The sequence below is a fragment of the Lipotes vexillifer genome, unplaced genomic scaffold (assembly GCF_000442215.2).
Source record: "Lipotes vexillifer unplaced genomic scaffold, Lipotes_vexillifer_v1.1 scaffold472, whole genome shotgun sequence".
In the NCBI taxonomy this organism is placed as follows: Eukaryota; Metazoa; Chordata; class Mammalia; order Artiodactyla; family Lipotidae; genus Lipotes; species Lipotes vexillifer.
This window is the reverse complement of record NW_006797698.1, coordinates 2705884-2717968: the sequence shown is the minus strand read 5'-3', so window position 1 is coordinate 2717968 and position 12085 is coordinate 2705884. Positions and strand designations below refer to the sequence as shown.

At 59.7% G+C, this 12085-nt stretch overlaps 1 protein-coding gene across 1 annotated transcript in view; it reads left to right on the top strand.

Moving 5' to 3' along the window:
* Nucleotides 1-321: 321 nt before the first annotated feature.
* KRABD3 (KRAB domain containing 3) overlaps nucleotides 322-12085 on the top strand; it is a 15133-nt gene continuing 3369 nt past the window's right edge. The window contains 15 exon segments of the mRNA XM_007469878.1: nucleotides 322-454; nucleotides 863-982; nucleotides 1644-1778; nucleotides 2399-2551; nucleotides 3254-3385; nucleotides 3602-3775; nucleotides 4656-4811; nucleotides 5432-5650; nucleotides 6138-6311; nucleotides 6727-6778; nucleotides 6780-6898; nucleotides 9033-9185; nucleotides 9738-9920; nucleotides 10726-10920; nucleotides 11004-11135. Coding sequence (XP_007469940.1) covers nucleotides 334-454; nucleotides 863-982; nucleotides 1644-1778; nucleotides 2399-2551; nucleotides 3254-3385; nucleotides 3602-3775; nucleotides 4656-4811; nucleotides 5432-5650; nucleotides 6138-6311; nucleotides 6727-6778; nucleotides 6780-6898; nucleotides 9033-9185; nucleotides 9738-9920; nucleotides 10726-10920; nucleotides 11004-11135 — 2218 coding nt within the window. The 5' untranslated portion in view covers nucleotides 322-333.

Here is a 12085-nt window from a genome sequence, read left to right as displayed (position 1 = left end):
GATTAAGGACCTGCCTTATTCCGTCATGACCTCATCTTAACTAATTACATCTGCAGCAACCCTATTTTCAAATAAGGCCACATTCTCAGGTACTGGGGTGAAGATTTTGGCGTATGTTTTGGGGGACACAGTTGACCCCCGTCACTGTCTCTTGAGCAGATTCCCGTTGCCCCTTTGCCCGTTCCCATGTGTCAGGCGCCCGCCCCACGCTCTCTGTCACTGCTCCCCCGCCTCTGGTGTCCACCTGGAGACACAGGCAAGCTGAGGATGACTAGGCGGGCCTTGCCGGGAGGGAACCAGCCAACTCCCCTGAGATTGTGCCCACAGGTGTCCATGGCCTTCCAGGACCTGGCCGTGCGGTTCTCCGAGGACGAGTGGCGGCTGCTGGGGGAGGGGCAGAGGGCGCTCTACCTGGACGTGATGCGGGAGAACTACGAGACGCTGGCCTCCCTGGGTGAGGGGCAGGCAGGAGCTGGCTGGCGGGTGGATGGGAGGCCGGGTCAGCACCACGCGGGTCCTGAGTCGCTCTGGACCCCGGGACCCACCGGGCCTTGGGCTTTGTTTACACAGTGAGGTGGTGTCGAGAGCCTTGCACTGAGCTGGGGGCCTCGTGGGTCTTTTATGCTGTTGTTTCTGTGGACTGTACTAGGGTGCTGGGTGTGATTCAGTGGGGGCCCTAACAAACTGGCAAAACAGCACTGGTCCCCGAGGTTCTGACCGTCCCTGGGGTTTGGGTGGTCATACGGACACACACGTGCACAGGTGCGTGGATTGCCGGTGCTTGGGCTGCTGATGCAATCGCGTGTGGGAGGGCGGAGGCCGGCTTCCACCCCCGGGGGACTGTCGCTCTTTTCCTTCCCAGGGACAGTGGAACTGCTGCCCCTCTCTGCCTTCCTGTGTCCCTCGGAGCCTGGAGGAGCCGTGGGGGGCGGGGGCTGTGCTGCTGATGGGCAGGACCCTCCGCGGGGAGGAGGGCCCCTGGGTGAGTAATCTTGGCGGACAAGGACAGGCCCTTTTGGGGTCCTGGTCCTCCTGGGTAGGCTAGGCCCAGGTGGACTCACTCATGTCCTTCCCACGTGCCCTCAGCCCCTGGCTCCGTTCCTTCCGGGACGCTGTGACCTCAACCCTCCCCACCTCACCACACCGACCCCTCCGTGACCTTTCACCCCTCACCCCTCTGGGCCGGGAGCCTGGTACACTGTTGCCTGTCGCATGAAGTGCTCAGAAGAAAGATGGGGTCACCCTTGGAGAGCTTTCCCCCCTTAGGCCCCCTTTCCGCCACCACCCGTGCAGAGCCAGCCTGCAGCCCCTGAAGGTCCAGAGACTTTGGGGTGGATGTGGTCCAGGGGGTGCCAGGAAAGGCAGGGGCCCGGATAGTGGCAGGGCATGGGGAGGCAGCCCTCTATGGTGGTCCCCTCGGAGGAGTAACAGGGAACGAGCGACAGGAGCTCAGTTACCCATGGTCCCCAGCGTCCTGCTCCTGGCTGTGCCCTGAGCCCAGGTCCTCTTTGTCTGCGGACACGGGTCTCTCCTTTGCTGCCCCTCACGTGGTGGGAGGATTACATGAGACGCAGCGTGACGCCGCAAGCAGCAGCATGATTGCCGAGCTAATGCGGGGGATTCTCCCTGTGGCCTCTTGGCAGGAGGAGCCCCCCAGCACAGCCTGCACCTCAGCGCCCTGGTGCAGCTGGTGAAGGAGATCCCAGAGTTCCTGTTCGGGGAAGTCAGCCCTGAGAGCGGGGGAGCCAGCCTGGACGGGGAGGGGGCGAGCCCCGAGGGTGAGTCGACAGCGGGCGGGCCCTCTGCATCTCACAGACAAGTTCAAGCTGTGGGCAGCGCTGTGCGCCTGCCCAGCCCCTGCCAGGCCCTGGGTGGAGTCGCCCCACTGCATGAACTCGGGCGGCGTGCCTGTCCTCTGAGAGTTTGTGGATCGTGGTGAGACAGCAGCTTCTGACTCTTCTCTAGTGGCTCTGCCTGGCTTCATCCACGCCCTTGGGGCCCCCGTCGTGGCGTGCCCCGCGTGGTGGGCGAGGCCAGCCCTGTTCTGTAGATGAGTGGCCAGGCCCCCCGAGCCTGCACTCTTCCCGCCTCACCAGACTCTCCCTCCTTCCCCAAGCTTTACTTGCCGGCACTCTCACCTCCTCAGGGGTCTATCCCCAGCAGCCGCAGCCTGTAGGTTCCTTTGAGTCCGCTCAGCTGATGGTCGGGTGAGAAGGATCTTATCAGAACAAGACCTAGACTGTGAATCTACGTGTCAGAGCCCAGAGGTGACAGGGCAGAGGTTACTGACATCCTGGTCATTGTTAGTGGAACACGGCAGGGAAGGGCCTGGATGGGACAATGGTGGGGGCATTTTACCTCCTGCCGGGCTTAATTCCAGTGTCCCGCCCCCCAACAGCAGCTGTAATGGGGGATACTTGCCCTTTCCAAGGCTTGCTCGGCTGCCTTCCGGACACACCTGTCGGCCGGCCTGGCCTGGCTGCCATGCCCAGCGGCAGCTCATCCAGCAGCCTGCCCAGAGCCAGGGGGCAGGGGAGCCCCCTTCCCATCAGTGAGTATGACCCAGCACGGGGGCCCCAGGGAGTAGGCCTAGTGCTGGGCCTCCGCCCATGGACCAGCGAAGATGGGGGATGCTCGGCCCCACTCGCAGGGTGCTACGTGCAGCGTGCCTGTGGCACCGGACCTGACTCTCAGAGCTTCTCGCCAGGGCAGCGTTAATAGTCGGGGAGGGTAAGGTGGCCACTGGAATTTCTCTGGGTCTCATTTTATTTTAAAAGTTTTGCAAATTATACATTTGTCTGAATATCTGTTTTTATCTGAAACATTTCAAATTAATATAGCATAAAATTGGCACTCCTGAAAAACATACCCCATTTAGCCTGTAGTTTCAGGTGTCACCTGGCACCTTTGCCATGTGCCCAGCTTTGAGAAACATATGTACAAGGCTTGGGCCTGCGTGTTGAGGCCATGGGCATGCCCTGCTGAGCCAGAGTCAGAGGCTGGGGTTGGGGGAGGGTCCCGGAGTGAACAGTCTTGTGTTTACATTTACACCATAAGGAAACAGGGAAAGACCCTGCCTTCCCCAGGATGGACTCCTGGAACAAGCCTGCAGGAGCTGGCTCTGCCGCAAATCCAAGTTCCCAGGACTTGGCTGCCCCTCAGGCATTTAGAGCCTGGAGGGGACCAGATCCTGGGTGACTTCTCAGGGTCAGGAGCTGGGGCTAGAGAGGCCTTCCTGTCCCTCCTGCAACAGAAACTGCTGACATGCCAAGGCCTGTGGAGGAGGAAAGCCCAGGAGCCCACAGCCAGGAGCCTAGCCCTCCTACCTGTAGCTCCGGCAGGTGGAAGAGCCACAGGAATCAGGAGAGAGGGGCCGCGGGGGCAGGTGAGGGGCTGCCTTTCCCGAGGGTGGGGCCTGCGCCGGAGCTGATGGGGTGGGAAAAGGGAGGCGTCGTGTGGTTCCCACCTCAGCCTCCTGACCGCCCGGCATGGCGCTCAGACGTCACCCACATTCTCATGGGTGGGAAATCTGACCCCTGAAGGTCCCACAGCTGCCGCATTCAGGGCTGCCCTGAGCGTGCTGTCCTTGCAGGAGCTGCAGGAACCTCTCCTGGGAACAGCCCCTTGCAAGGCCTCATCAACTGCCTGAAGGAAATCCTCGAGCCCGGGCCCCAGCACCCCGAGCGGCCGCTGAGCTTACTGCCGCCAGCCCCCAGCCCGGGTGCGTCCCAGCTGACCAGAGCAGAGCTGCGGCCCGGGAGCCCTCCCTGGGCAGGTGAGTCCCTGTGGACCTGTCTCCTCACGCCAAGGTTTCTGAGCCCGCGGAATTGCCCTTTGATGGATCTTTGTCTATAAATATAACATCCTCCCTAAGGATCATTGCCAACTTGGCCATTCCAGTATCATTAGTGTCACATTTCTGGAGCCAGATGGCTGTCTTAGGGGAACAGCATTGGTCAGCTGGTATAAGACTCAGAAATAGACTTTGCCCTGGATTCTTTGGGTTCTTTACTCGTCCTAATATGGGACACCTGAGGAGGAGATGATGAGTGAGTGTCACTTCATGTTGACAAGAAGTGGGATGCTTGCAGTGGGCTTGGGGGAGCAGGGTGACGCAGTGGGGGCAGGAGCCCCAGCCCTGGACCCTGACGCCTGTTAGCCGGGCAGCCTGTGAGACGCTCCTCCAGGCTTTGAGCCTTGGTTTCCAGTCTGTAAAAGGGGATAATTGTTCCCACCTTAGAGGGCTGTTGTGAGGCTTAGGTACATTGTGTGCGTGTGTGTGTGTGTGTGCACGCGCGTGCGCAAAAAGCTTGGGCCTCCTCAAATTAAGTTCTGTTCAGGGCCCAGAGAACCATCTACAAGTAGCAACCCAGTTCGCCCACTTCCTTCGTTTCTACTCAGAGTAGCACCATACGCTCTGCCCGTAGGTTGCATTTTCACATCCTCCTTTCATCCATCCAGTTCTGGGAGGTGTGTAGGCAGGCATTTTTAAACCAAGCACTAAGAAGACGGTGGCCTGTGCAAGGCTGAGTGAGTTGTAAGAAGACCTGCATCTCCAGGTTTCTGGCCTTGGACCTTTTAACTGAATTCCCCTTTTGGTTGTTTGTCACCGAGCCTGAAGTCTCAGGGGGAACGTGTGTTCCTTTTTTCTGTAGTGAAGACGGAGACAGCCTCAGGGGCTTGTCCCCTCCAGAGTCTGCTGAACTGTCTGAAGGAGATCCCAGAGTCCCGGGACAAGCAACCCAGCCCCTCAGGAGCAAGGGACCCATGGCTGCAGGAGGACCCAGGGGCCTGGAAAAGGAATTCTGGAGGTAAAGGCCACTGGCTGGGCAGGGAGGCCCCTGGACGTCAGCCATTGCCTTTCTGCGCTCCAAGCAGGGCAGTAGGTGACCCTCCACAGCCAGACACTCGGGCGTCCACATCAGTGTGTCGGTTGGAGTAGCCAGACGTCGGGGATCATGTAAAAGGATGTAGGCATGTAGGAGGTGCAGCAGCGCAGTAACATTCCAGATTGGCTCTTACAGTAGGAGCTGAGGGTTCCAGAGGAAGGAGGGGATGGTTGGGAGGGAGAGAGACGGAAAATAGGAGACACAGCTCCAGGCAGTAGACATGCCGGGTATCATTTTGACGAGGGGGTTCTTTGTCACATTCTCATGGGCTCACCACTGGTCATCAGCGTCCCAGAACTTTGAGAAAGTCGATCTGAGATGGGCGTGCTGACCTTGAAGGCAGGACCCTGGCTCGGTGCTGCCTGGGGTGGGCTGCTTGGCATCATCCCTCAGCAGAAATCTCTGGAGGCGGGGGTGGGACTGGGTCCATCTGCTGATGATTGAGCAGCGACGACCTTGGAGCTGAGACGGCTGTGGAGGCCGGGGGCCTTGGATGCCCCATCCTAACCCTATGAGAAGGCCTCATGCGGGGCTTCCCACAGGACCCTGCCCCTTCCAGACCCCTCCACCCGGACCTGGTCCTGGAGCTGGCAGCGTGCTCTCTGCAGTGAAGGTGGAGGACGGCTGGGCCCAGGGGCCCCCAGAGCCCACATCCTGTCAGCTCAGCAAGCGGACCCACGGCCCTTCTGCCGCGGGCAGCCCTGGGGACAATGGAGGCACCGCCTGGGTCCAAGTGCCCAGCTGGGGCTCTGCAGCTCGAGGTGAGGCCTGGGCTTGTCTGCTCGAGTCTTCCCAGGTGGGGTTCTCAGCACCCCCAACAAAGTTCTGCCAGCCCACAGGGGACGGGGCACTTGCCTGTCTCCTGGGTGGAGATGCATCCACCTGGCCGTCCTTCTCAGGCAGTTAATCCCTTCCCTTAATTCCCGTCCTCCTTAACCCAGGCCCTTGCCCAGGAAGCCTTCCATTGTAAGGACCGTGGTCTTGCAGAGAATTCCCAACAGTTGGGAAAATGGCCCCTACGTATGGCTCTCCCAACCCTGCCCCTGGGCCTGAGTACAGCTGGCGTTGCTTCCCCAGATTGGGGATCAGAAAGCAGATCAGAGCCTGCACAGAAGGGTGTCCTGCTTGGCAGGCTCCCACGCCTGGTACAGGACTTGCCACCCCTGCGGAAGGCAGTCCAGGCAGCCAGCCGGGGCTGGGCCGGGGGAATGGGCCAGAGATGGTGATGGGGCATCTCCCCTGTCCCAGCCGGCAGCGCCTCGAGCTCACCCCTGGAAGCCCTGGAGGCCTGTCTGAGGGGCATCCCCCTGAGTGGGTCGTTACCTTCCCAGCCGCCGGCCAGCTCTTGGTCCCGGAGCCCTCAGCCAGGAGACCCTGGGTCTCAGAGGCCTGAGCTGCAGCGCCTCAGATCACACAGCAAAGGTAGACTGCGTCATGGGCTCGGGGTGGCGTTTGTCCCTGTGCACAGAACGGGGGATGCCAAGGACACCGTCAAGTCCGCCCTCATTCCAGGCCTCAGGGGTGCAGCCCTTCTCCCCCAGCCCCCTCTCATGCCTACCCCCAAACAGCCCCTGCATTTGGTGGAAGCCAGTTAAACTCTTCTGCCCACTGTCTCCACTGAGAGGTTCACTTATCCTCTAGGCCCACAAGACCAGTGGTTGGGTTTATGTGGGTTAATGTGCTACAGGATTTTAATCAGCGCCACGAGTGCCCTAACCTAAGGGGAGATCCCAGTGGGAGAGGCGTTGGGGCAGGTCTGGGCGCCCGTCCACAGCCCAGGGCCCAGGGGACCTCTTCTGTGGTTTTCCCATGATGCCAGCTGTGCTGTTTCCCGCAGAGGTGGTCTTGGGGCCTCTTCTGGCTCTGGGCCTGCGGGGCTGCATGAGAGACCCCTGCCCTCCCTGCAGGCTCCCAAGGCACCTCCACCAGCTTCTCTTCGTCCAGCAGCATTGACGGGGACCTGGATTTCCAGAGCCCTGAGGGCAGCCAGGGGCATCGGCCTAGAAAAGGTGAGCTGGCCGGCCTGAGGCTGGGAGTGGATTCTGGGGAAGGACGGGAGGCGCCCCCTGCCCACCACCATGTGTCCGGCCCAAGCAAGTCAGGCCATCGTGCCTGGTGCCGGCAGCAGAGCGGGGATGCCACGGCGGGAGCAGACGCAGGACCTTTTTGGGGGTCGGGGGTCTCTTTTAGTGACTTGGCTCAGAAGGGGCAGGACGACATCTAAGATGTCTTAAAAAGTAAAAAGATCTCCCTTAACATCAAATTCTTCCTTATCCCAGCCACGAAGAAGTCAGTGTCATATCCACTGACTTTCCAACTTAAGGAAAAACGTCATGAGGTTTGTGTGAACCCACCTTAGAGGGTGTGTTTGGTGGCTGCATGTCAGGGTACCTCCTCGTGGAGGCCGCCATGTGAGCTGTCCCCTCTTTGGGACCTTGCAGGACTGGACCTTTTTCTCCACCTGAATAATCCCAGTGCTCTCCGTCTGCCTTGTCCATGGACACCCGGTCCCCGGGGCTCTCCTCTGTGTTTTGGCCTCACCCACTGTCAGTGGAAAGGCCTGGAGCTGCACCCAGGGCTCTGCGCCAGGCCAGCTGGGGCCATCGGGCCGGCCTGGGGCCTCCGGTGTCCCTGGGCCTGGGTCCCTGCACCTGCCACGGGTCAGCCCCTTGGGTGGGGGGGGGGGGCTTTTACCTCCCAACATGCAGCCGAATTTTCTTTTTAATTTTTAGTTCTTAGTAGGTAATAGATCGTTCAGTCTTGCTTACAAACTACGGAAGGTTGCGGAGGAAGGGTGGCGTCTGCCTCCCTCTGCTGCCCTGTGTTGCTGAGCCACCTGCTGCTGTGACTTCCAGGGACGCTGCGTGTGGCCTGGCATCCTGCGCACAGCTTCTCCACCGTGCTTTCTGTCTTCATGCTTCCCTTTGGTGTCTTCCCACGTTTGGTCTTAGCATCCTCAGCGCTGTGCTGTCCCCTCCTCTCTTCCCCGCAGCTGCGCGGTGGACTGCGGTCGGTACCAGGACATTCCTTCTCGAGCATCCTCTGTCAACAGACCTGGTTTTCTAAGTCACCCAAACGGCAGGCGATCTCACGCCGCCTTTTAGAAGCTTCCAGCCCAGCTCCCCAGCTCCCCGTGTTGCCCCAGAACTCAGCAGCGTCCATGGGGAAAGCTGTGTGTGGGGTTCATCTCGTGACTTTGCAATTCCAGCCTCAGTGGCCTGAAGCTCTGGCAGTTTCTCTTTTATCCTGCTCTGCCTGGCCCAGCATCAGCAAACGCCTTCAGGGAAGAGCATGGCTGAGATGACAGCTGACCCAGGAAGGGCCTTTTCTAGAATTTCCTTCCAGGGACTTCCCTGGTTGTCCAGTGGTTAGGACTCTATGCTTCCATTGCCGGGGGCGCGGGTTCAGTCAGTGGTCAGGGAACTAAGATCCCACATGCCGCATGGCACAGCCAAAAAAAAAAGAAAAAGAATTTCAGTCCATCTAGTTCCTATTGTATCCACAGCTCTGTCACTAGAAATACGATTTTGGCGATTTGGTTTTTTCCCAAGTTGAAAGGCATTAGCATTGCCCTTTTGTTGTTGTTGTTGTTGTTGTTGTTTTTGCGGTACGTGGGCCCCTCACTGTTGTGGCCTCTTCCGTTGCGGAGCACAGGCTCCGGACGCGCAGGCTCAGCGGCCATGGCTCACAGGCGCAGCTGCTCCGCGGTGGGATCTTCCCGGACCGGGGCACGAACCCATGTCCCCTGCATCGGCAGGCGGACTCTCAACCACTGCGCCACCGGGGAAGCCCGCGTTGCCCTTCTTGACCTGCGCCATCCTTGGCCTTTCCCTCTTTGAGTAGCGAAGGCAGCCTGACGATGTTCCAGCCTCAGGGCCCATCTCCCCCACCACAGCCCGCTGACCAGTTTCTGTGTAGGCGGCCGAGCTGGGGAGGCCTCTCCCAGGGCCGCTGGGAGGCAGGAGTGACGGGTTTGGGGCCAGGTCCCCCCCACCGGGTGCCCTGAGCCGGCGTGACTGGCCTCGGGCCCTGCGCCTCCTCCAGTAGCTCCGGCTGCACCGGACACAGGGCACAGGCGAGGCTCCTGGGGTTCACAGGACCGAGCTCTGACCAGCCAAGACTGCGAGCATTGGGTTTTCACAGGAAGCCCCGAGGGAAGCTCCCCGCTCCAGGGCCTGGAGAACTGCCTCACAGAGATGCCTGCACCTGGGCCGCAGCCCACCTGGCCCTGCTCCTTGGCAGGGCACAGGGGGCCATGGAGAGTGGAGCCCAAGAACTGGACGGCGGGCATGGAAGGTAAAGCACTGCCCGGCGTCTGAAGGATCTTGAGGCTTCTGGAAGGTTCCCTGGCAGCCTTCCAGAGCAGCTGGAGGCCAGCACCAGGGACTGCCCTGGGTGCTGCCTCCCCAGAAGCTGGTGGGCCCCCATCCCAGGCTGAGATGAGATGATGTCCTGGAAACGGCCTGGGCAGAGGCTTGTCGGCGGTGAGGCTGGACGGGACACCCAGCCCCACTGCTGCTGCTGCAAATCCGGGCCTGAGCCGGGGCCTTGGCCGCAGAGTGTCTGTATCCTGGCTGTCGGCCCCACGTGCCTTTGCGTCCAGCATGGCCACTGAGCTGTGGGGCTGCTGGGAGTCTGGGTAGCTGGGTCGGGGCATAAGGAGATCCTGGAGGATTCGGGAGGCTCCCGGGAATGTCTGCGGGGCTCTTGTATGGCGCCGTGCTCCAGGAGCTTGTGAGCCCGAGACTCCAACATGACAGAAGTTGTTCTCTGTCCAGTGACTTCATGGCCTCGGTGCCAACACGGGACCCTCGGGCTGACAGGCCTCTTGGCTTCTTATTGAAACAGGACTGAGGGGCGAGGCCTGTGAGCCAGCCCACCTGGGACAGCGAGGGGGTGACGTGCCCACCAGGAGCCTCCGCCTGGCCAGCCCACAGGCACTTGCCTCTGGCACCATCCCGGCCTGCCACCAGCAAGGTCCCAAGGACCCCGGGGCCGCCAGGCCAGGACCGTGGAGGTGGCTCCCAGATGGTGAGCTGCCTCTGACCCGGGACTTGCTGGCCTGTCTTCCCTCCCGATAACAGTTTTTGATGAGGGAACAGATTTCCCCTTCCCTCTGTACTCCTCTGTTCCTTCCTTATCTCACCCATTCTGGACTGCCAGCTGGAGTGTGTGTACATTTCCCAAAGACTGCTGGCTGGAGCACCCCGAGGTGTGCTGAAAAGAAGTGGGGAGAGCACTGCTTTTATCCAGAAGTTGGGTTTCTCTGGGGGAAAGACTAGTTGTTTCCTCTGTTGTACTAGTTGCCTGGGGGTGGAGGCGTGTGTCCTGCTGCTGCAGCGTAGTTGGACTCACAGCAGAATTCCTTCCTAGACTTGCTGAGGTGGGCTGGTAGGGTCTGACTCACTTGAATAAGTACAGTATTTCTAATACTCCCACCAGGTAAGAAAGAGCTGGTTTGGAGGGCCTCCTGTGGACATAACTGAATCTCTCCTCAGGCTGCAGGTCCTGAGTGAGTGCAAGTAGGAGGGGCTGCCTGGCTTATAAGACCCAGATCCTGGCTGCAACCAGACTCTGCTAATGGCTTCCAGGGTCTTGAGACTTCTGGAAGGGTCCCCGGCGGCCTTTCCAGAGTGACTGGGGACTGGGCCAGGCTCTGGCTTTGCATCTGTCCACTTCCCATGGCCAGAGAGGAAGCTGTTCAGGGTCCACCAGAGCTTGTACGGGGCTGAGATGAAAAGGGACCAGCTCCACGAGCCCGCCCATTTAGGCAGAGGGCCCTCCTGCCTGGCATTGGGCTGATGGACAGAGGGCTTCTTTATTGCCATTTGCCCAGGGCCAGCCACCAAGCCCTCCCCACTCCACTGCCTGGAGAACTCTCTGAAGGGGATTTTGCCCGGGGGGCCCTTGCGCTTCGCCTGCCTGGCCGACCCTGTCCCGGGCCCCAGCCACAGCCCCAGCTCCAGCTCCAGCAGCTCAGAAGGAGAAGACCCAAGGCTGGAGCCTGAGGTCTGGCAGCCCCTCCTGCAGGGTGAGCTTGTTGGGGGAGAGGAAAGCCGGCAGCCCTGCCCCAGGGTGCAGGCACCGCCCTGACCCCGGCTTTGTGTGTGACAGAGAGGGACCACCTTCCCAGCTGCAAGGGCCTTGGCCCTCCTTCCCCATGCCCTAGTGGCCCTCGCGCTGGCAGCAACCCTGGTGAAGGCCAGAGAAGAGGCGAGACTGGGGACCACCGTGGTCTCAGTGCAGGTGAGCCTGGGGTCTCCTGAGAAGGGGGCATGTCCCCCAGAAGGGCCAAGGGTCCAGAGACGGGGTTCTCTGAGTCCCACCCATCACTTTGCCTGACTCTTGCCAGAAAGTTCTCTACTGTCACGCTTGAGTTCCCCATAGGATGAGCTGTGTCCAAGAGAGAAGGCGGGGATATTGAGGCACATGGGGCCCCAGGAGTGTTAAATGAGCGTGTTTAATTGGAAAGTCCGACAGTAAGCTTGAGATATATATATATATACACATATATATATATATGTGTATATACTATATGCACATTACACACACTTAATAACATATGTACGTATATATACTGTTGTGTCAGTCCCAGTATATCAATAGTGAAGCTCTCAGCTAGGAACACCTGGGGCCCTCACCCCAGCTCGTGTTACTCGTAGCGGGCCAGCCCCACACACTGGAGCCACACTGGAGCCAGTGTTGTGTGCTGTAGGACGCACTTTGGCAGAAACCATCAGGGAGCTTGGAGGCACAGGACGTATTACTTGCAGGTCGTGGAGGTTACATGGCACGCCCACTGGCAAGGTGCAGGGGAGAGAGAGTGCGCAGACCTGTGTTTTTATTAGGGTGGAGGGTATGGTATCTAGGGTTTGGCAGGTTCACTCTTTATTGGCTTATTTAAAGCATAAGCATGGAATTGGGGCCCAAGAAGGGAGAAGTGGGGTCATTCAAGTGGTCATTGATCTAAGTCACTCAGATCTGGGGGGCTGCCTGCTTCTTTACCTGGTTGTGTTGCCAGTAGCTTTGGCAGTAAACAGAAACAGTGTCACAAGTGAGATCCCTCCACCTGGGGAAACTAAGCGGTTGTCCCATCAGGAAAGCTGGAAACGGCTGCCTGCTACTCCAGGCCTCCGCAGTTCTCAGTCTGAGCCTGACCCAGTGTTCGCTCTAAGCAGGAAAAGCAGAAGAGAAGG